General features: G+C 35.6%; 1 protein-coding gene across 2 annotated transcripts; it reads left to right on the forward strand.

Moving 5' to 3' along the window:
• Positions 1 to 8,795: 8,795 nt before the first annotated feature.
• On the forward strand, positions 8,796 to 24,554 carry paqr3a (progestin and adipoQ receptor family member IIIa). Of its 2 annotated transcripts, none has more exons than XM_088910370.1 (7): positions 8,796 to 9,005; positions 9,572 to 9,797; positions 19,263 to 19,425; positions 20,526 to 20,681; positions 22,237 to 22,434; positions 23,213 to 23,303; positions 23,817 to 24,554. In XM_088910370.1, the coding sequence occupies exons 2-7, from the start codon at positions 9,613 to 9,615 to the stop codon at positions 23,957 to 23,959; spliced, it is 936 nt and encodes a 311-aa protein (XP_088766496.1). In that variant the 5' UTR covers positions 8,796 to 9,005; positions 9,572 to 9,612; the 3' UTR covers positions 23,960 to 24,554. The 2 variants fall into 2 exon arrangements, with proteins under 2 accessions (XP_088766496.1, XP_088766497.1); XM_088910371.1 differs by having other exon boundaries at positions 8,842 to 9,005; positions 9,612 to 9,797.
• The last annotated feature ends 312 nt before the right edge of the window (positions 24,555 to 24,866 follow it).

The following is a 24,866-nucleotide window of genomic DNA, read 5'->3' on the forward strand; positions in this document are numbered from 1 at the left end:
ATCTGGGAAGAGGGATATATTTAGGTTTTTGATTCTCATGTGTTGTTCGCATTTAATTTGAACATACATAACTTTTTATATATTTTTCTTATTTAAATGTTTCAGTATAACTAGAAGTAAAATTCATAGTGAAATAAATGAGATTACGATTGTCATTTTAATATTGTATAATATTATAATATTGTAGCGCACTCACCTGGCGCTGTGGCCGAAGAGCGCCCAGCTGGGGTACAGGAGTAGTAGTGGCCAGGGCGGGGACTAGAAAAGCCGCAGACCAGTGCAGCTGACCCATTATAAAACAGGTGTACAGAGTGGTGAGATGGCCCAGATTCGTGTAAATAGTTCCCTGGTTTATACTACTGTATGGTTAGGTATTTAACTGCCACCCTATCCCTTTGTAACTGTAACCAAGTGCATGAATCGGATAATGCCTGAAAGGCAAGGATACCAAATAGGATGGCTTTTCTGTAGTACCATGCTTCAAAATATTGTTTTGACAATGAGGATAACAGCTCACTAAATCAGATCAAAATTAAGAGTGCTAATGAAGTACTGTTCTCTAGCACAAATACGAAACAATTAACTTAGGTGTCAAGACTGAGGGAGGACTATGATTTCAGCCCTGGGGAGTACACTAATTCACACCTGATATGTCTGTGAAAACTTATCATAATCAAAATGATTGTCAACATTAAGGTCTACCACATTTTCAACTACACTGAAAACTCAGTTAACTCCTTTTTATATTCATATCCACAAAACTTTTTTGTATCTTTACAAGAATGGTTGAAACAATTTGGTACATTTAATTTTTTTTTTCTGCTGATTTACCTGTACATAAATTATTTCTTGTAGGTTAAAGCAGTAGCAGTGAAGTAGGCTAAGGTGCAAATATTGGTGGGTTAGTTTCAGTTTGTTTTTGGTGTATCTGTGTATTAAAGAGTCTCATTTTAATATGTAAATCTTATTGAATTGCGACACACTGAAAGGAAAAAATAAAAACATAATTCAAAAAAAAAATAATTCAGTTACCATGCCACAGCAATGCAACTCATAATAGATTAAGACTACCGATCCTAAATTAATAGTATTCAAATAAATATATTATTATTTAGAGAAGTAACCTGCTTAGAGAAGCAGCTACCTACTTGAACTACTTTAGTTACAAATGGTTCAACAAATAAAACAATAAAAACAGAGGGATCTGGCGTAAATTAATTATTGAGCTTTCAGTTTTTGCTTCTTCACACATCAAGAATAATAAACAAGGTGTGGGAAGGGTTTTTTTAACTGTGAGCTTACATGTTAATGTTAACTATGGAGGATCATCCATGGACAAAAATTCTCTGCTCTGCATTTCACTGTAGCGCCATACACATGCTTTAACTTCCAATCTTTAATGATCAATAGGATCCAAAACACACAAAGATATTGAACTCTAGCTGATTTTTAAAATAAATTATGACAATGTAGATTTTTGTGATATTTGTAAAATGAGGTTAGTTTTATCTACTATTAGGACTTGGTGAGGTCTAAGTAAAGGACAAATATGTCTAAATTTGTTAAACCATAAAATATTAAGGGATGTACTTCATTTTCTTCCACACTGTATTTACTGAACTGTATTGTTTATATAAAATAAATGAATATTTACTCATTTTTAATATATGCTATATTTGCTGTTTATTTATCTATATTGTTTTAAATATTATATTATATTGTTTTAACACTATTACAGTTTTTTAATTATTCATTTTTTTATTTCTGTCCCTGTATGAAAATGGGGTATCAATGAGTGTTAGCAGCTGCTCCCTCACTCTCTCTCTTGCTCTTAACCCCCTCCCTACACACTTGTTAACCATTAAAGGAGAATAAACCGTTGGTTTACAGGCTCAATAAACCTTGAGCCTTTAATTCAGCTGTCTTGCCCCTCCTTCCTCACTCACAAACACAGCTAGAGCAAAAAAGAGAGGACTGCTGTAGTATCTTGAATCTCTCTCATCCTAGCGTTAATCCCGCATCAGCAGGGTCCGCTTGTCGGCACGCCCATCTCCATTTGGTGGTTTGAACCAAATCTTTTAACTGATGTTGCCATTAAATGCAACCGAGAATACTCCTGCTGTCGGAGGAGGGGGGGGGGGAACAAAGTTATGTAGCCAATTCATAGAGGGGGATTATTAGGAGGCATGGGAAATTTGGCCAGGACACCGGGGTTACACCCCTACTCTTTTCAAGAAACACCCTGGGATTTTTAATGACCACAGAGAGTCAGGACCTCAGTTTTACATCTCATCCGAAAGACGGCGCTTGTTTACAGTATAGTGTCCCCGTCACTATACTGGGGCATTAGGACCCACATGGACCGCAGGGTGAGCACCCCCTGCTGGCCTCACTAACACCTCTTCCAGCAGCAACCTTAGTTTTGCCCAGGAGGTCTCCCATTCAGGTACTGACCAGGCTCACACCTGCTTAGCTTCAGGGGGATTGCCAATTGTAAGTTGCAGGGTGACATGGCTGCTGGCTGGCTGTAGTATCTTGAATGGTATTCAATATGTATTCACTCTATATGTATTCACACAGCAGCTAAGAAAGGGTCACTTCTGACTTATACAAAGACTTGCCAAACTCTTGGGCCCCTTGCTCTTCAGCATTTTCACTTGGTCAGATTTTAAGATCACATGGCCTCAGCTGTCATTTCTATGCTGATGATACCCAAATATACATCCTTACCAAATCTGACACTGATGTGGCTGTCTCTATTCTATCTAATTGCATCTCTGACATAAAAATTTGGATGACTCTAAATGTCCTTCATCTTAACTCTGACAATACTGGAGTCATGCTTATTGGCACCCCCTTATCAACTTTGTAAAGCCAATCCTGTAATCCTATCTGTACTTGAGCTTCAATCAAAATTGAAAAACCTTGGGGTTATATTCGATTCTGGCTTAACATTCGACCCACATGTGCAGCATAATGTCAAAACATCTTTTTTTCACCTTAGAAATTATCGCTAGACTACGCCCTATGCTATCATTAACTGTAGCTGAAAAGCTGATCAACACATTTGTATTCTCTCGAATTGACTACTGTAATTCTCTACTCGCTGGGGTATCTAAATCTACTTTGAACAAACTGCAATATGTCCAAAATTCAGCAGCCAGAATCCTGACCAGGACTAGTGCAAGTTATCAAATTACTCCTATCCTGGAGTCCTTGCACTGGCTTCCTGTCAAATTCCGTGTGGACTTTAAAATCCTAATGCTAACCTATAAGGCACTGCATGGCTTGGCACCTCAGTACCTGTCTGAACTATTATCGCCCTACTCCCCACCTCGCAACCTTTGCTCTGCTAATTCTGGTCTCCTAACTGTCCCTCAAGCCCATCTACATTGTATGGGTGACAGGGCCTTCTCCTGTTATTCCCCCAAGCTCTGGAACTCTCTGCCCAAGGATATCAGAGTCACCTTCTCTAAACTCCTTCAAATCCAGACTCAAAACCTTCTTCTTTAGAAGAGCCTTTACTTAACTGGTTCCATTCTTCACCCCTCTGCTTTTCTTAGTACCACCATCCATGGTCTCCTCTGTATATTGTAATTGTGATTCATCTTGTGTATTCTTTTTATTTATTGTTGTTGTCATTCTGTAAAGTGCTTTGAGAAGCCACCTTTAAAGGTGCTATATAAAATAAAGTTTATTATTATCATAAAATGTTACAAAATGCAGTGGTTGTATTATTGTTTTTAATTATTCTGCTAAAATTATCAAAAGCCTTTAAATTCATTACTCTTTAATGAAAATTCATGAGCATGTAGTCATCTAGTTTACAAGATTGTAGAGGCAGATTTACTACATGATTTGGCCTTGTCTCTATGCTGAATTGTTCAAATATTTAGGTAATAATCAAAAATCATTAAGTGCAAGTCTTAAACTTGATGCACAATGTTAGCTCATGTCAAAGATTTAAACTTTATTAGGTTAGGAGGACTGACCACATTGTTTGGTCTCTCGATGGATTTTACTTGCTCAAAAAATATTTAAACTACAAATACTGTATTTGAACTCTAAAACCTCTTGGCCTGTGGAACAAAAATTGATGTTTTAAACTTAGCCACTTAAGGACACATTGTTATTGGGCAGATTATTTTTCCACTGGAATTCTAAGAAGTCTGTAAAATTCCTAAAGTTGTATGGCAATGCATGAAACTTGACAGGACTGTGAAGCTCTGAGGGAAACTGTCTAAGTGAAGATCAGGCTGATAGGTCTACTATGGTTGTCCAAATATCAGATTTGTTGCAGAATCATTTTCTTTAAAATCAAGTGCTAAAGTGCCAGTTTATAGTCCCAGGACATGAATATGGAGAACACATGCAAACTCCACAGAGATGGCACCCCAGGTCTAGAGTTGAACTCAGAGCTCCAGCGCTGCAAGGCAGCAATGCTAGCCACTATGCCACCCATCCAAGAACCACTGATAAGTTATATATATTCTAGAGGTGATAGGCCAAAAATGTACAAATTCAGGGCTGTGAGCACAATCGAGACTTTTAAACCTGGCAATCTGGATCTTTATAAGAAGGCAAGGTATGACCTGTGGAGAGGTATCAGGGACGCCAAAAGGCAATATGGTAACGAACTAGAAATACAAGCTGCATCTTCCAATGTGCACCAAATGTGGCAGGGTATTCAGACTATAACAAAACATAAAGCTAAAATAAACAGTGTTACATACACTGATAATGATTTCTATCTACTGGATGATCTGAATGGCTATTACATTTGGCTCAATTTCAGAATTCATGGAACCGCCAGTGCCAGTATTCCCAGCTACTGATGATATGGCCGTGTCTGTCACAGAGGCTGAAGTCAGGGCAACTTTCAGATGTACAGTATGAACCTATGGAAGGCGACCAGTCCAGACAGTGTTTCTAGATGGGTCCTTAAGTCCTGTGCAGACCAATTGGTCCTGCCTTTCATGGATATTTTTAAACTTTCACTTTTACAATCTTCTGTCTCGTGTATTTTAAGAAAATGACCATTATACCAGTGTCAAAAAAAAATCCTGCAACTTGTTTTAATGATTACAGACTGGTAGCAGTCACATATACCATAATGAAATGCTTTGAAAGCCTTGTCATGAGGCATATTAACATAATGGTACCTGAGTGCTAAGACCCATGCAGTTTGCATACCAGTGCAACAGGTCCACTAACAATATTATTTTCCTGGCTGTTCACACTGCCTTACCTTATTTGGATGATAAAGACACTTATGTCAAAATGCTATTCATTGATTACAGTTCCATCTAGACTAGTCAACAAGTTTAATAATTTGGTTATCAGCACCTCTCTCTGCAGCTGAATTCTAGATTTCCTGACTGGCAGACCACAGACAGTGAGGGTCAGTAGAAAAGCTTGGCTTTCTTCCACGTTTCAACATAGGTGCCCCTCAGGGCTGTGTGCTTAGCCCCCTGCTGTTTTCCTTGTTTACCCATGATTGTGTGGCCAGACTCAGCTCCAACTCCATCTACAAGCATACTGATACACCACCATGATTGGCTGAATCACCAGTAATGATGAGATGGTCTACTAGGATGAGGTGTACCTGGTAGAGTGGTGCTTTGACAATTATCTCTCACTCAGCATCAGCAAAACCCAAGAGTGGTTGTAAATTTTAGAAAGCAGGGTGGGGACAACACCTCTTATTCACATCAATGGGTTTGCTGTACAGATGGTTAGCAGCTTCAGGTTCCTTCATTACTAATGATTTAACCTGGTCCCAGCATATAACTGGAGATACAAAAAAGGCACAACAGAGCTTTTGCTTCCTCAGACAGTTGAAAAAAGTTGGTCTATCTTCAACTATCCAGACTACTACATTTTACAGGTTTTATTGACAGTGTGTTCACATGTGGTATTACACAGTTTGGCAGCAGTTCGTTGGTTGACCTGAAAGGCATTATAGGGGGTGATCAAGTTGGCCCAGTCCATTATTGGAGTACAACGCCCCTCTATTGCAGACAATTTTACAACTCACTGTCTCAGGAAGGCTGGAAGTATTGCTAAGGATAACAATCGTCCTGGTTTCTCACTTTTCTCTCCACTATCAGATTCAGAGACAGTTTCTTCCCACAAAATGTCAGATTTCTGAACTCTACCCCTCCCACAGTGGGGTAGAGTTCATATCATTGCACTGGAGCAGAGCGACAAATCATTACATTGTCTTGAGTAGTGTAAAGCACAGATTTTGTTTTCCATACTTGTTTCCACACCTGTAAAATCTTTAATCCTCCTTACACAAACCTTTAATTCATATTCCTGTGTCCTTTTTCTATCTAACTCAATTGACTCACACTGATGTTTTTTCTCACACTGCTTCTGCTGATTTGTATTTAAGTTGTAGGTTATTTAACTTTGTTGTTGTTGCTGCTGTTGTTTTATTTTGGTGTTTTTTTTAATATCATTGTATCTGAGCATACATACAAATAGGCATTTCATTGCACCTGTGCAAATGACAAATAAACTGATCTGAACAGAAGTGCATTCACTGATCCTTTCCCTCCACACTAAAACCCATACATTTCTAAAGCGACCAAAAAACTTCTCTGTTTTACAGGATGAGACCTCAACTGGAACTTATTGTTGAGATATGACAATCATCTCATACCACTGCGTCGAGATCATTTACAGTTTTCTTGTCCATAGTTGTTGCAACAGAAGCCAAATATATATAAAGCCGCACATATAAACACGTTGCTTCCGACCATTTCAGGATCACACAAACCGTATCATATTTATCCAGAAATCATATTTATTGCATTTCTTGCAAAAATGGTCTGCTAAACTGTTATTTACATTGGCAAAACAGGAAGAAGACTGGCTGACCATTTCAGGCACCACAGCATAGTAGGAGGAAGAAACATCTCTCTAAATTGATAGTCCTCCATCCCCCAAGATTATACTTAATCAAGGATATCAATCTATCAACTCTCATTTAAAAATTGCTTTTCTTTTCACAATTTCCTAATTCATTAACAGATTTAGTCTTTTCACACTTCTCCTGGAATTAGTCTCCCAGATTTACTGTATATTTTTTGTACACTCTTTCTCAGCTATTGTGCCCATTGTCAACAAACAAATAAATATGCAAATAAAAATGTGTGAAAATCTAATTTGTATTATGGTATGATTTATCAGATTCATAACACATCATTATATATAAACTGTTATGATGTTTTTTTAGAAAACTCCAATGTATGAAATTTACATAAAGAAACCGGATTGGTAAAATCAAGGTTGTTAATGTACCAATGTACTGGTGCAACATATCACAACAATAATACTGCTTCTCAAGACAGCTTGAGAACACAGACAACACAAAGCAAAAACTGACCACCACTAGATGTTCTTGTGAACCAGTAGATGTGATGTATTTATGATATTATGATATTCAACAAAGTGGACATTGAATAAACCATTGCCTTGATTACAGGTCAGGACCGTAGCACTTTTCAAACAAATCTTGGTCTTTTATCCATTACAACATTGTTAATAACCCAGCACATTTTTGTTGTTGCAATTTCAGCTTTTAGGTAAAAGTTAAGCTTTAAGGCATTTCTTGAAAAGAGTAGGGGTATTAACCTCAGCGTCCTGGCCAAAATCTTCCAACTGGATTTTACCAACCATAGCCTCCTAATAATCCCCATCTAACAATCGGGTTCATTACTCTGTTCTCCTCTCCACTGATAGGTGTTGTGTGGTGAGCATACTGGCGAACTTTGGCTTCCTTCGCATCATCCAGGCAGGTGCTGCACATTGATGGTCGAGGGGATTCCCCATTGCCTGTAAAGTGCTTTGAGTGGAGTGTCCAGAAAAACAAATAGGTAGCTGTGTCAGCATGCATAGGCTGCAAAGGAACATGTAACAGTTTATCCCTTGGTGAAAAGAAAGAGACACGATGTTTCGGCTGTGGAGCCTTCTTCGGGTGTTCTTCACACACCTGAAGAAGGCTCCGCAGCTGAGACATAGTTTCGGCTGTTACTCCTTAGACATAGTTACCCCTTTCTTTTCACCAAGGGATAAACCTTTACTTTTTCCCATCAGGAAAGTGCTATGTAAGGAATTATTAATTTCATTTTAGGGAAAGGCTAATGGCTCAATTTAATTAGCAGTGGCATCCTTTCCAATGAGAGGTAAAATCTGTACTTATTATTGTTAATAATAATTCCAGCAGAATTAAAATGTTTTACTTTTGTCAGATGGGAAATAAAAAAATATCTTTAAGACTCTGTGTAGGCGGACAAACAGCACAAACAACCAAAACTTTATTTAAAAAAATATAAAATCAACTTGTAAATACAGCATGAAATTAGAGTCACATATTGTGGAAAATACTATATAGTCTACTTTTCTGTGGTTTACATGAGCACTGTGCATGGTGTTAAAGGAAATGTCGGTTTAAGCCAAAGTGGTCGCTGTTTGAAATTTTGCTTTCAAATTATCATGAGCTTAATGTTTAACCAAACGCAAGATTCAGTTTTGAACTAAAGTGTAATCATGCAAAACTAAAGCAGGACCTCTTCTTAGAATAAATTCCTAATTATGTCGTTTCTCCTTTCTTTTGTTTCAGCTTTGAACCAATCTATTTTTCTCGAAACAACAAGAAGACAGACACAGAACTTAATTAATCATAATACTAGCGTAAACATCAACGAATTTAGTATATTCTTTACCGAGTCTGTTCATGCAATTTCGTGCAGTACTTTGTCGTATTTTACACAGGCACTGCTGTGAACACTCAGGCTAGGACCTTTAGTTGTCTTGTCGCAGAGTTGCTGTGGTTCTGGGAGGAAGATGGAGCTCGGCGGTAGATTATTGAATGCAATTTATTACTACTTTATTTATTAAAATCTGCAATAATGTTGCTTTTACATGTCTGCATATGTAAAAGCATAGGCTACCTGTGTGCAGTTACAGAGATTGCATTTTTTTACAGCCAATAAAAGGTAAGACCTCATTGTTCTCACGATGTAAGAAGACATTGTCATTTGATGAACAGCACTGCATTTAACAGCATAATCCTTAATAATAATAACAGCTAATTTGACCATTGCAATTAAGTATTCTCTGTTTTAATACTGAGTATATTTAATCTAACCTATAAGTCGATATTATTAATTAATTTTAATGATTTGTTTCATACACAGAAAAAAAAAAGAACGTTTCGTGTTTCTTTACAGAACATTTGATTGTAGGTGGGCTATCCCTTAATTGCAAGTGAAGACTTATACTGTGTAAAAGTCTTTTGTTCCAAACCTTCCTAGAAAAAAAATAATAAAAATGACTCTTTTGGTTTTTGCTTCGGGGTATATATATCTATATATCGATCTAAATCTAGATATGAAAAATGTTTCTTAGCTCTGATGTCTTCTATTAGCTCTTAGAAATCAGCTTTCAGGTAGTAGGATATGGTATAGTGTAAGTGTTAACTTGTTTGTTGGCGTGGTGTATTGTCATACATGATATTGGACTGCTTACCGTAATTTTTTTCTTTTGTTTGTTTTTGTTACAGCTCATTTATGTTTTGTATTTGTTCCATCATACGGTTTCAGCATGCCTCAAAAGCTTTTAAAGAGTGCCCATTACATAGAACTGGGAAGCTACCAGTACTGGCCAGTTCTTGTTCCAAGAGGAATCCGCTTGTTCACCTATGAGCAAATTCCTGTGTTCCTTAAAGAAAACCCATATATAACAGATGGTTACAGAGCTTACTTACCATCAAGACTGTGCTTAAAAAGGTGAGTTACACATAAAGACAGTATACACAGTATATCAAGATCATAATTATTTATGATAAACTGGTGTAGGCCTACTCTCATATGAATAGACATTCATTTTAAAAATGTGAAGCACAGGTCTGAATGCATGTCTGTGATGCAATGGATGTCTGTGTAATTAAAAATATTACTGTACTGGGATTAACAGGATTTCAGTTTCGGAACCACTTTAAAAAATGTCTTTAGTGTGTCTTATGATTCTAAGCTTTCTGAAATTTGGTCTGGTTTATTTTTAAAAAAGCTTTTGCCTTCAACTTGGGGAGGCAGTAAGGTCTAAAAGTCTATTGTAGTGCTTTAGTCACTTAATGTGTGATTATTTAAAAATGTCAGAAAGCCGCAAGCAAGGCATCTCAGTGGATTTCTAGAACCACAAAGGAGATGAGCATGGTATTGAGGGGGGTGGGTTGAGGAAAAGAATTACCTAATAACATGATAGCCTAAGACAGAAGTAATTCAAGTAGGTAGCTGCGTCAGCATGCATAGGCTGCAAAGGAGCAAGTAAAGGTTTATTCCATGCTGAAAAGAGAAGAAACAATGTTTCGGCTGAGACAGAACTGTGCTGTTTATCCTATTGGTTTTTTAACTTTTTTGTTTTTGCACAAAATGAAAGGAAAAAGAGTGGTGCATTGGTGCCTCACAGTGCTGGAGCCTTAGGTTCAATTCTGGACCTGGGGTGCTATCTGCATGGAGTTTGTATTTTCTCCTTGTGTTTGTGTTGGTTTTGCTCCTGGTGTTCCCCACAGTCCAAAGACATACTGGTTGGTTAATTGGCTTCTGGGAAGACTGGCCCCTAATCTAAGTCTACTCTGCGATGGACTGTCATCCTGTCTGGAGTATACCCTGCCTTGCGCCCATTGTTGGCTCCCCCAACACATTACTTCTTCTTAATACATTTAAACAGAACAGCCTGCATATTAAAGAAGTAAATCGTACTTGTTGTAACATATACTTAACAATTTATGGCACCAAAGCTATTTGAACACATCAGAAAAGGACCTTAACTCAAAAGGTTTTTGTCCAGTTATGAGCCATTGGAATAAATCAAAGACTTTTATGTGTTTTAAGGGGAAATTAGTGATGTTTTTACACATTTTCATAGTCATTTTGGAACCAATTGTGCTCATATAGTGAGGGATTTGTGTACTTGAAAGATTATATATACATTTTGTTATTTTTCCTTTTGGAAGCCAGACCTACACTTTGCTAATGTGTTGTTTTAGCTTTGAAGTGTCAGTGGTCTAGTGCATTATTTGATAATCAAAATGTATTAGAATGAGATATTGACTATTGTAGTGCACGGAACAAGTTGCAATTATTTTATAAGTACTTGTTGATTAAACACTAAGCATTCTGGATCAATCTTTCAACTGAGCACATTTAGTCTCCCATTGGTTAGATGTCATACACTGATATTAGCCATTCTCAGTCACCAAATTTGACCCCAGTCAAGCATTTATGGTATATATATGGTATGGTATATCAATTCCAGACGCTGGTAGACTCAGCACATACAGGCCATAGTGGGCAAACATGGCTCAATGCTATGTTAAGTGGTCTTACATTGGTGTTTTTTATGTACTCTTGGAATTTGTTTTAATTCTACTAAAGCCACTTATTAAATATTTATCCCACTGTAGTTCCTTAATCATCTTAATCTTTTAATTTTCTAAAACACAGGCTCATAAGCATGGCGATGGCAGTTTACCTGTAATTGCACATCTGTTTTGTTCAGTATTATCACACAGAATGTGGCAATAAAGTTATTGATGTGTCAAAAGAATAGTTTTGCTTTGACGAAATAGAAAATAGAAATACTCAGATGAAAAATACACTAGACAGAAAATGAGTGTAATAACGAAATTAAGCACTAGTAGCCTAGTGTAAAGCAAAAATAAGAAAAGGCTGTTCTTAAGTAGCATGTAAATGTCGTTTAAAGTTCAGTGCAAGAAAGCAGTGTGTTTTGTTTTTGCTATTCAATTTAATTGTAGTCACTTGGTTTACCCTTGCTTTCATGGATTGATGTTGCTATGTGACAACGTGCCCTTATGAAGTAATGTTTATTTTACCAATGGAAGCATTTTTCACAGCCAGCAAACATCATTTTGGTTTTCATGTTCATTTGGGAAATTAATTTTTGGCTTCATCCAGAAATCCAATGCAATATCTTCACGCTGCTTTTTTCTTTTGCATTTTATCTGTACTTTATACTTTGGATTAACATTCATCATTAAATCCTGGGATAAAATGTAATGGAAACATCACATCCAAACTTCAAACTTGTTTTAGGTTGAATATCCTGCTGTCTTGAGAAATTTGTGAGCTGGTTGAAAGAAGCATGTTTATGTTTCCAATTGTTCCAGGTTGACATACTGTATGGAAGTATCAATTTCTTAGCAACTTCACCTTTATTTTTAACACTATGTCTATTTATTTATTCTGTCTGTGCATCTGCTGTACTAGTGCTTGGTATGTGTAGTTCAAGTAGGTACAGATCCAGCCATTCAAAATGAGCAAGGTATGCTGCGTTAAAACGTGGTGAATGTACCGCAGCATACTGCATGTTTTTTTTAAATAGGATAATAGTATCCGGAAGTATCTTGTATAACTGCCAGGTGAAGCTAATAAAGCTTAACGTGTCATGTGCAGCATTTGAGCTGTCGCCAGAAAATGCCCAGTTTCAAATCCCGGTCACTGCTGAGGGACAATCTTTTTCCAATTAAGAATTTAAGTTGTATACTGTTTAGACTTTTAATAATTTTAAACTGTGTATTACAGCATGTTAAACATTAATAGGTATATTTTATAAAAGCAAGATTGCTCAGTTGGACAAAAGTACACAACCTTCTGCCTTCTTCATAAATAATTTAATTATCACAAGTGGACCTTTTCTGAAACATTTTGGCATTCGTTTCTTTTAAAAAAAAACTTCTGTTGTCCTTGTAGTGGTAATGAGCACTGTAATGTAGAGAGTTGCACCTAGGTGGTTCAAAGCACAATCAGAGCATTACTTTCAGTTTGATTCTCATATAGCTGAATACATAAAATAGTCCACTATTATAGCTTATTGTGAACATGTGTCTCTTTCAGGGCTAACATCCTAATTGAGAAAATCTGTATTTTGTCTAAATCCAAATGTCAGCAGCCAGTAATCAGCCAACAATTTAACTTGGAATTTTAAAATTAAGTTTAAATTGTACTATATAGTATAGCGCCTGGGATTGAACCCAGTCCGTCAGTGTCATTCAACAGGGAACCATCTGGCTGAGCTAACGCAGACCTCCCTCAGCCCGGTTGGCCTATTTGCTCTGGGAGGTTGTTTCTGGCAAAATTTGCTCCGGCATGTGTATATGGATGAATTATTATACGCCATGGTTTTGTGTTTAAGGATTTCTTCACATAAATCTTTAAGTTAAACAAGGGAGTGGGGAAGGGTTATTTTTTACAATTGCCAGTAATCGGAGAACAGCTTATCAACACGATGGGCAAACGATTAAAAAAAATGAAATAAAAAATAAGATACAATGACGTATCCCTACCTATCTTTAAAAAAGCATTGCATGACTGTAAAAGCTTGTTTAGATAGTTAAAAACCACTTTTTATTTGTGAAAAATGGGTGATTTTTCTTCCTCATGATCAGCTTAGAATCTTAGTGTACGCTGTAAGATTTTGACCTTTTAATTAAACGTTAAAAAACGGGGGGGGGGTATGGCAGCACAACATTGTGAGTTTTCTATAACGCGGAGTGTTTTTACAGTTAAACAACGGAAATCATTATCTTTGTCTTCTGAGTCCCTTAATTAACTTTAAGCATAGCTTTCTCACCATTTAGATTTATTTTTCATACCATTGTTAAACAAAGCAGGAGCTTATTGTACTTCCTAATGGCATCATACGTGGGAAGATTAGATTGTAATTGTTTTTATTTTTTATACATTTTAGCAAAGTGTTATCTATACAAATGCCACAAAACTATTCTAGATTATATTTCTGAATGTTATGGCACACTTAGTTCAACATTTTAAATGCATCTAAATAAGAAAGTCAGGCGTGAACCTAAACTGTTAGTAAATCCATAATACTAAAATTGGCACTAATAAATTGTTGCACTTCTTCCACATTTTGTAAAAATATTAATTTCCAAATCATTGTTCGTTTCTGTGATTTTTTTGTATATCTAAGCTTTTGCAAGTGTTCCTTCATCCCTCTTCTGCACTGTCTGGTCATGGCTTTTTTCTGTTTGCTTATTTTCAAGGTAACACCTGCTCCAATTCTAAAACGTTTTGCTCAAGTGCATTTTTGTATTTTCATGTTTATTTATTTTATTGTTTATCTCTAACACTTTAATGTCCCAAATTTTCATTTGCCTTAATTTTTTAAACTGAATTTTAGTTTCAGCCTTAAAAAAGCTTAAGTTTCTCTCTTGTTTCTTGTCTCTTTAATTGTGAAGTTTGTGAAGTTCCCAGCATTTTTACATTACTCTGTTTAAACAAATAAGAAATTAGATTGTTCATAAATCTAATCACTTATTATATGTAAGCACAAAGTAATTGGTGTCTGAAAATGCTCTTTGTCTTGTTCGTTTTGGGTGAAAACAGCTGTTTAATTCAAAGAAGGAAGTCCATGAAGTGAAACACACATCAGCAATGACGATGCTTAAAGCAGAGAGAATAAAACTTCTCGGTTAAGAACATCATGGTTCCATGCTGTAACACAATAAAATGTGAAAAAGTCCAAGGCACTCTATATCTGTAGATCTGATTTGCGTGTGTGGAACAGTGGGAGGCAAGACTCAGCAGTGGGTAATATGAATGAGCCATATTGTTCAAGTTTCAGAATTATAAAACATAAACTTTTGTTGAGTTTACATAAGAGACAAAAGGTACCTTTTGAGCAGTTGTGTACTGCTTGCAAAGTAGCTGATTTTGACAAATAGAAAATTATTGCTTAAAGAATTTAAAATCTGTACTGTAGCTTTATTTAATTGAACAGTAAGTCACTTTACACCTTACTTGTTAAGCAGCGTTTGTGTTAAGCACAATTCACACCCTTTTGTCTGTCGGGGAGCGGGTGCTGGGCAAAGTGAGCCTGAGTGATGGAGAGTGCTAATGCCTGACTTTCTTGTTTAGATGTATATAAAATATTGAACTGTGACATCATTGAACAGAAATACAATATAAAATAATCTGTGGTATTTGTGTGGATGAAACTTTTCTAAAATTTATACAAAAATAAAAACGATTAAAATGTATAATCTTCCCACATGTAATGTCATTAGGAAGTACAATAAGCACCTGCTTTGTTTAACAATGGTTTCAAATATAAAAACGATTGATGAGAAAGCTATGTTAAATGAGAATTAAAAAGACTTCAAGTTAAAAGAAATGATTTATGTTCCATTATTAAATTTTAAAGGCAGACAGACACGCTCAGTGCAAAGCAGCAGAACGGTCTTGCTGAACTCCAAGCCTCTTCTCAGGTCCGTCTTTTTGACAGAGCTCAGCGGGGTTTGTCCTGTTTTCTCAGAAACCTGCCGATTGCTTCACACATCAGGAAGAGTTGAGAAGGAATGCAATTTTATCTGTACGATATTCGTGTTGCGTTTATAAAAACAAAATGTTTAAATAAAATTTTAAAATATTACATAATAAATTCTAAGATGATTGTGCATAAAAAGTGTCAATAACCATCTTAATCTAACCCCGTTTTTTCATGGATTTTTAAGTCATGCAGTGTCTATTTTAGGTAGGGACATGCTATTTCTTATTTTTTATTTTCTTTCAATTTAAAAGAATCAGTTGCCCATCGTGCCATAGAAAGTTTCATTTTTATGTTTTTGGTATTTATTGAACACGTTGTGATATATAAAAATAAAATGTCAATATAATGTCCATAATATTAACTACTTTAAATGTGTATTTGTTAAAGGAGAACTCATGCCGTGAGCAGGATTCAAACCCCAGCTTCTAGAATGCGAGTCACGCACTGAAGCCATTAAACCAATAAGCCGCTCGGCAGTTTAGGCTATAGCTGAAAGGGGCAGGCAAAGTGTTTCCAAGTAATCATGTGTGAATGAGTCGTATTGACAGATGTTTACAAAGAAAGGGGACTACGGTAATACTTTGAGCTATATTAATATATTTAGATCCTTAAATTAATACTGTTAATTTCTTTAGATACGCAATTCCATATTATATTCCCTATTAAGCAGATTCTAAAAAGCGTTTTTTTACTGCGATAACGGGCACAAGTATTCAAAGCTTTTTATAAAGTATATAAACTTAAAATGGAACGAGCACACCAAAAGATTCCCAAAATAACCACAGTAAGTGACCGAGTGAAAGACTTTGATACCTTAAATGTTTATGTTTATGAAAAAAGTGGAATACTGCTGTGTATGTTTTATTTAAACTACCACTACCAGTTATATACAGTTTGATAATATATTTATATTCATAAATGAATATTGTCTTAGTGATGTTCAGAGATGTTGTGCTGTTATTTAATGCTCAGCTACCAAAATTTACCTTTAGTTATAAAATTCCATATTAATATTCAATGTAAAGCAGATTTAAACATGCAGTAAAGAGATTAAATGAAGCAGATGTTTCACTAACAACCAATGCACCACAAGTGCCACCTGTCGGTCATTTTGGTCGGCCAATCACATACTGCATTATTCCGCGCTATTTTGCAGATAATTTTGTTTTACCATGCATTTTGAATGGCTGCATCTGTAGCTGCGTCATATGTGTAGGATACAAAGGAAGAGGTAAAGATTTATTCCATATTGGGGAAAGAAAAGCCAACTGGAGCCTTCTTCAGGTGTGTGATACACGTAATGTTTGACATACCTGAAAAAGGCTCCACAGCTGAAACATTCTCTTTTTCTACTTAGAATAAACATTTTCCTGTTTATTAATGTATGAATGTCATTGTATGTTTTGTGGACTATATCTTTGACTCTCATACCACTGTATTATGTCACATTATTCCACAACTTCAGCAATCTTCAGCAATTTTTCTGAAAATCTCTCAGATGTTGTTTAATTTTTTGTGATTGTCTGTTTTTGTGAAATTATTTGCCAATATGTTAATTACAAGGGTTATTGTTGGCATTACGTGTAAAATGTACTGAATCACAAAGTCACTGTATGCCTTGACCATAGCATTTTGGGAGGATAATCTAGTCATGGTTTAAAAATCCATTTCAAATCCATGTAAACATTTCGATGACCTGTGCCACTGAGAAGGAATTCACTAAGTGAAATAAAACTGTATCTGCTAGAATAACTGTCAGTTTATCAGTACCTGATTGACCTTGTAAAACAATATTTGCAAACCACAGTGATCCTTTACATCTGTATATTAACTACAGATATTTTGTCATATGTTTTGTTGAGTTCTTTAATTTTCTGGCAATCAGAAGTCTCCTCAGTAGACTGGGTTTAGAAACCAACCTGCCATTTGTTGAGAAATACAACTTTTCCAGGATAATAGTCTACTACCAATCTACTACCACTGTCAAGTTGTAAATTAGGACTTACTGGCATATCTTATCAATCACCACAATACCTAAATCCTTCCCAGTTGTGTTTTCCTCAGATGGTTGACATTATATTTATGTTTCTACAGAAGTGTTGTTCTTCTTATTATTATTGTGAAGACACCAATAGTCCAGCACAGATACAACCTGTAAATCTACTCACTAAATTAATTTGGAAGAATGTACAGTGCCGTGAAAAAGTATTTCCTCTATTATTGCAAATTTTTTACACTGAATGTTTTCAGGTCTTCAACCAAAATCTAATATTAGATAAAGGGAACCTGAGTGAACAAATAACACTTTTTTTTTACTTATTTCATTTATTTAATGAACAAAGTTATCCAACACCAACTGGCACTAAAAAGTAATTGCCCTCTTAGTAAAATCAAAACAATTAAAGGGACAATTTAGAGTCAGCTGATTGAATACAGCCAGGCTTGATTACAGCCAGCTCTGGTCAATATAAACCTCACTTATTTTGACCCTTACCATCAGAGTCAAGTTGCCAGCACAAAGATTCAACAAGCACCTTATGCCACGACCAAAGGAAATTCCTGAAGAGATAGAAAAAAAGTTGTTGATATCTATCAATGTGGAAAGGGTTACAAAGCCATTTCTAAAGGCTCTGGGACTCCACCAAACCACAGTGAGAGCCATAATTTCCAAATGGAGAACACTTGGAACAGTTGTGAATCTTCCCAGGAGTGGTTGGCCTGCCAAAATGTTTCCAGAGGCGCAGCGTAAAATCACCCAGGAAATCACAAATGATCCTAAAAAAACATCCAAAGAACTGCAGGCTTCTTTTGCCTCAGCTAAGGTCAGTGTTCATGACTCCACAATTGGAAAGAGACTGGGCAAAAATGGGCTTCATGGGAGAGTAGCACAGCGGAACCAGTGCTAACCAAGAAGAATATAAATGCTTGTTTCTTGTTTGCCAAGAAGTGCCTGGATGGTCCCCAAGCCTTTTGGAAGAATGTTCTATGGACAGATAGGTCAAAAGTGGAACTTATGGGACGACTTGGGTCCCATAATGCCTGGCGTAAAGCAAAAGTCAAACGTGGTGGTAGTGTGATGGAGTGGGGATGTCTTGCTGCCTTAGAACCTGGACGACTTCCCATAATTGAAGGAACCATGAATTCTGCTCTGTATCAGAAAATTCTTAAGGAGAATGTCCAGTCATCCGTCTGTGAGCTGAAGATGCAGTGTAGTTGGGTCATGCAGCAAGACAATGATCCAAAACACAAGAGCAAGTTCACATCAGACTGGCTGATTTGCAGTTTTGCAGTGGCCTAGTCAAAGTCCAGACATAAACCAAATAGAGATGCTGTGGCAGGACCTGAAATGAGCAGTTCATGCTTGAAGACCTACCAATGTTTCTGAATTAAAGCAGTTCTGTGAGGAAGAGTGGGCTAAAATTCCTCTACAATGATGTGAAAGAATTACAGGAAGCATTTGGTTGCAGTAATTGCAGCTTAAGGTGGCGCAACCAGTTATTAAGTGTAAGGGGGGAAATTACTTTTTCACACAGAGAATATGGGTGTTGGATAACTTTGTTTAATAAATAAATGAAATTATAATAATAAAAGTGTAATTAGTTCACTCAGGTTCCCTTTATCTAATACTAGGTTTTGTCTAAAGATGTGAAAACATCCAGTGTGACAAATATGCAATAATAGAGGAAATCAGAAATACTTTTTCAACGGCACTGTATGTAGAGCAGCTTTTCATTAGCACTGTACCGCTCAAGGAATAAATGACAAAAATGTGACGACAGGCTCCTTGTATGTTGATAACCACAAGTTCAAACCTGCTTATTTTGTACCTTATAGAACATGTTCTTCTACCTAAGGGATGGAAGCTTAAGTGTGTTTTCCTGTTTTAGCCTTTTTATCTTGTCCAATGAGACTGTGAATATCTGGAGTCACCTTCTGGGATTCTTACTCTTCTTCACATTGGGAGTCTATGATATGACAGCAGTGCTGCCTACAGCAGGAGCCTCCAGAGAAGACTATGTCATCTATTCCATAGGACTTTTCTGCTTTCAGGTTTGTGCATGAGCTTTTCCACTATTTTCCACTGTCATCAGCTGACATTTCATTATTAACAAAAATTTAGGATTTATAGGAGTTGTCTTTTTTATCTTCCAACACTGAGAAAACTCTTTCTCCTTTGGTGCAGTCTTCGGTACTGCACCATGCAATAAGGCAATCCTGTTGTTGGATGGAATTAGGGTACAGTTTAAGTTCAAGTTGTACCTACTAATATGTTTCTAATATTTTGACCAGTGATTTTTGTAGATTTTTACAAAAGAGACTCCTGCTTCGACTCCTCCAGTGGGGTCAGATTTAGCTTCAGCTCTGTCACTTATTCTTCAGTAGCTCACATAATTGGACTCAGTAAAGAGATTTAAAAGAGTAAATATGGTCTGTATTTCTATGTAGAATCAAGCCATTTTGTCATTTGAGAAACATCCAAATATTTGCTCTTTTGAAACTATTTAGAACCAACATCTGCAATGTTTTTTTATGTCAAAAGGTCTTTTCAGTATGTAAGGAATGTTAAAAACCAAGAAAAAAATGCTCAGTAACTTTTATTCATAGCTTTGAACTGTCTTTTTTGTTTTTATGCTGTCATACCACAAAAGCCATTTGTGATCATTTTTACTAAATGATCCTGTTATGAACAATAATACATTAAAGTGGATGTACACTAATGACTAAATAGTCATTTAGTTATTAATGAAATAAGAATTAAAAACACTTCAGAATTTCATGGAAGTATTTTTAAGGTCATGCTGATTAAGAAACTGATACTAATTAGGGTCATACAGTGACCTTTCAGCCATAGAGAATATTGCATATTGGAGATATTAATGCAGTTATTCTTGATTTTTAATCTTTGTTTCACTTGTTTAATCTCATATGCATAGTCCATCAAAAGTAGATATGAATTTGTGCATTTTAATACATTACATTACATTAGTACACAGTGCAATGTTTTTGTAAGTCCTCTACTCAAATAGTTGCAAAGACCCCCATTTAATTAGTCAGTTTTTAATTTAATTATAATTATACAAAGGTACAGTAACTGGTTGTCTGAATTGCATATAGAATGGGTTCATATAATGTTTTGTGATTCTCTTTAGGTTTGCATGCTGTGCTCTGTTGGTTATCATCTGTTCTGTTGCCATCGATCTGAGAAAACAAGTCGCCGTTGGATGGCTTTAGATTATGCTGGAATCTCAATTGGAATCCTTGGCTGTTATGTTCCAGGGGTTTTCTATGCCTTTTACTGTAACGATGTAAGTTAAAAATCTTGAATGCACAACTTTGAAGCTACATAAAAGTACTTCTGTAAGGAGTTAACTAGATGTTTCTATTTTCTTACAGTGCTTTACGTGAAGTCATGAATGACGAAAATAAAAGTGCATTTCTGTTCAGTTATTAGGAATGTAAAAAGTCTAATGCTGTAGGACTGGAATGTTTCTGTTTTTGTTTAACTTTTGAGTTCCAAACTGCTGTATTTAACTATGTTTTGTAAAAATCTCTGAGAACCAAGTTATTCTGTCTTGTAATGTGATTTGCTGCTGTAACTGGATTTCAGACTGTATCAGTTTGTTATAGCAGACTATAACTCTTTCTGTAGATTATAGTGAAAGGAAACTGTTCATTGACAGTCATTGACATTTTGAAAAGCACAAGTAAAATCATTTTTTTGTCTGATTGCCTCAGACATTTTATATAAGTTGGAGGAAATTCACTAAATGACCAAAGGACCAAAATGTATGCAAAAGCAATTTTTCTTTCAAATTCAAATTCTCATTTTTTTCCCCAAGAGGACCATTTTGGTTTTATGGTTTTATTACAATTTAACTTTGTTTTAATCTCTATTTTTCTAGCAGATTAATCATACTAATCAAAAGCATTCATTCAAAATTTTATGGACTATGATGAGTGCCCCTTTCTTTTTGTCCCCAAAGAAATGCTGTGTATTCTGATGTATTTTTATTTTTTCAAACATTTTTTACATGATGTAAATACATTTGAATTTTTTGAGCTACATATTCCATGTTATTATACATTAAGTATTAAATTTGAGTTTTCTTGCAGCTGAGGGTATTGATGTAGTCCAGATTCTGTGCTGACTACTACTATAAAGGGTACTAAGAAAAAAAAATTCTGCATGTACTTTTTGTTGTAGTTTTCAGTTTTAGCCTCAGCCGTTTATGTGATCCCCTACATATTGGAAATCTGCAGTTATCATGCCCTAGAATCTTCTGAAATCTGTTCCAATGAAAACCAGATGGCCATTTTCAAACCATTCCATCACTCCTTTTCCCCACCATATGACATTCACATGTGGGTGAGCTAAGTCTATACTGAGTGCCAAGCGTGTGCATTTGAAGGATGAGTAAATTAGTTATTTATTTTATTTTTTTGTCTAATCAGAGTTTAAAAATGGAATATTTTGTACAGAAAGGTAATTTTTTAATGCAAACTGCTCTTAAGTTTATTCTACTGTTTTTGTACAGCGAAAAAGAATTGAAATAGCGTATACCGTTACCAACTTAACTTGCTTAGTAAAAGAAGAAAGTTTTATTTGGTTACAAATTTAATCAGTTTTTCTTTACAGTACATGGTTTAACATTCACATTTATGCATGAAGGTGCAGAAGACAAGACTTTAAACACGTCAGGGTTTCTTAAAATCTTATTCAACTTTGCAGCATTTACATCTTAAAAAGAACAGTTGACATTATTAGAGAAACGTTTACAAAAATCAAGTAACCAGAGTGCATTTTAAAAAGTAATTTTACACAGGGCTATTTAAAGTGTTGACTTGTTGCTGTCTCTGCAGTATTGGAGGCAGGTATACTTGATTACAGTCCTGGCAATGATCCTGGCAGTGTTCTTCGCTCAGATTCACCCTCATTACCTCACTCAGCAGTGGCACAGACTACGCTCTATCATCTTCTGCTCTGTTGCTGGCTATGGAGTCATTCCAACAATCCACTGGGTATGGCTCAATGGAGGCTTTAGTGCCCTTATTGTTCAGGTAAGGAACTTTAATATAATGCCACACTGGAAAAAAAATCTTCAGTTTATTTTGCACTCATTCTAAACTTCAATACATACTTTCCTTGATAATTTCCTTCTAATAATCTTTGGTTGATGTTTTGAGTCTGTGCACAAAGAGCTTTGACTAATTTTTACTACTGAGAAAAAGGCTATTAGTAAATAGTTTTCTTCAAAATCATATGAGTGGCAAGGTGTCTGTGTGGAGAAAGAACATTGGCATATGGTTCTTTTTCTTCAGTATTTGATGACACCTTTCTGTGTATTTTATGTAAGATGCACAAGCAGTTCTGTGAGGTGTTTCTGAAACTTTTCAGATTTGCCATATCTCTCCCCTCTTTTGTAATTCATATTTTGCTTTTTTCCTGCAAAAATTGGTTTGTGCTAATCATTTAAATACTATTGGTCAGGTTGGTAGCTGCGTCAGCATGCATAGTCTGCAAAGAAACAAGTCATAGGTTTATTCCATGCTGAAAAGAGAAGAGCATGGAATGTTTCAGCATGCAATAAACCTATTACCTTTTCCATTGCAATACTATATACAGGTAGATGTACATAGTGTATGTACTATATATTCATAGTACAGGTATGTATATATTATATATACTATATATGTATGCATAAAGTAACCATATAGTAGATGAACACTTTAGATAAATTAGTATTTTTCTTGCATTTTATGTTTTTGCTCCTTATAGTTTTGACTTTAATTTAAAGTTCAAATCTTATTTAACAGCCATTCCTTTTTTCAATGGCAGGCATTTGTACCCCGAGTACTAGTGATGTACTTGATTGCTGCTTTGGCGTTTCTCTTTTATATTTCCAAAGTTCCAGAACGATATTTTCCAGGTATGTTTCACCCCTAATATATTAAATCAGTATTGTAGACCAGGCAGCTAACTCCCTGCTAGGCAGGTATACTGGGACAAACAAAAATAAATTTGTGACAAATGTGCTGTATCAACCAGGATGGTGGCCTGACCAACATATACAAAAACTGTTTAGATTTTTTTTCTGTTAATGAACTTCCATGAGAGTTAATTTGAAACTGAAGATATTTAATAAAAAAAGAGGTTATTCAAGTTTTGACCTGCAAAACTACTATAGGAATTTTTGAAGAATGCAACATGTCACAAAAAACTGCTATTGCTCAAAAACACAATTAACTCCACATTTTCAACGTTTATTTCAGTTATCAAAAGACATTTCAAACTTTATTTGAAGTCCTGAAATAAGTGAAACATTTAAAAAAAAACTTCACTGGAGAAAGTGCTTATGTTTCTTATCGTAAAGATTAATGGGAAAAATCTGTTATTATTTGTAATTTCTTTATTATATATTCTTTTGTTTCTTCTTTTACAGGGCAGCTTAACTACCTGGGCTCCAGTCATCAGGTGTGGCACATTCTTGTAGTGCTCATGTTTTACTGGTGGCACCAGACTGCAGTGTACATCATGCAATACCGACACAGCCAACCATGCCCTGACTTGCCAGTGCACTCATAACATTGGAACCAAGTGCTTGTCTACTGTAATGTCAGGGCTAAATGAAGCTGTTTCCCAACGTGTAGCCCAAAATATGCCAACCTATAGTACCCTGTCTACAAATCTTATGTAAATTATATTTATGGTTTATTCACTATGTAGAATAAGAGTCAATGCAGTCTGCTGTGCAAAGATAATGTGTAAAACAGTAACAAACCTTCAAGCACTGGGCAAGCCTTTTTTCTGAGAATTGCTTAGAATTGGTCTTCATTACTGTGTAGGGCACTGTTTCTTCAGTATTCAAAATCAAATAATTTATTTATGAATTATTTTATACATGCTACCATTGTGTTCAGTCTCATGATAACAATATATCCTTGTAATTTTAAGTACTTCAAGCATTTTAATCAATTTAATTAATTAATCATTTTAATCACCCCTTTCAAAATTGGTCAGAATTGCTGTATTTTGCCACTGAAGATCAATGAAGTTGTTTACCACATTAGTGTACCAATGAATAAAGTTAAAAAGACCTACAGTATCTCAAAATGTATGTATTTGAACCTATCTTTAAAAAAGACAGTCATTAAAGTCTCAGCGCTTTATTAATAATAAACTGATGATTCATGTTTTTTTGATCCAGAAGTGGCAGATAGGCTTTTGTTGACGAATGTGATGATATCTTCCATTACAGTGCCTACATTACAGCACACTGTATGATGTTAAACCAATGTATCACATATTTATTTTTTTAATATATGAACCAGACTTTTAACCATTTTTCAGAATTTTTGAAGTATCAACAATGTTATATTTTTGTATTGAGTCAATTATTACCACAAACTTTAAAAAATATTTAAAAACACCTTTTGCATTTAATTTATTACGCACAATAATTGAATCATCAGAATCATTGTCATGAGTGCAC

The sequence above is a fragment of the Atractosteus spatula genome, chromosome 3 (genome assembly GCF_055471065.1).
Source record: "Atractosteus spatula isolate fAtrSpa1 chromosome 3, fAtrSpa1.hap1, whole genome shotgun sequence".
Taxonomy (NCBI): Eukaryota; Metazoa; Chordata; class Actinopteri; order Semionotiformes; family Lepisosteidae; genus Atractosteus; species Atractosteus spatula.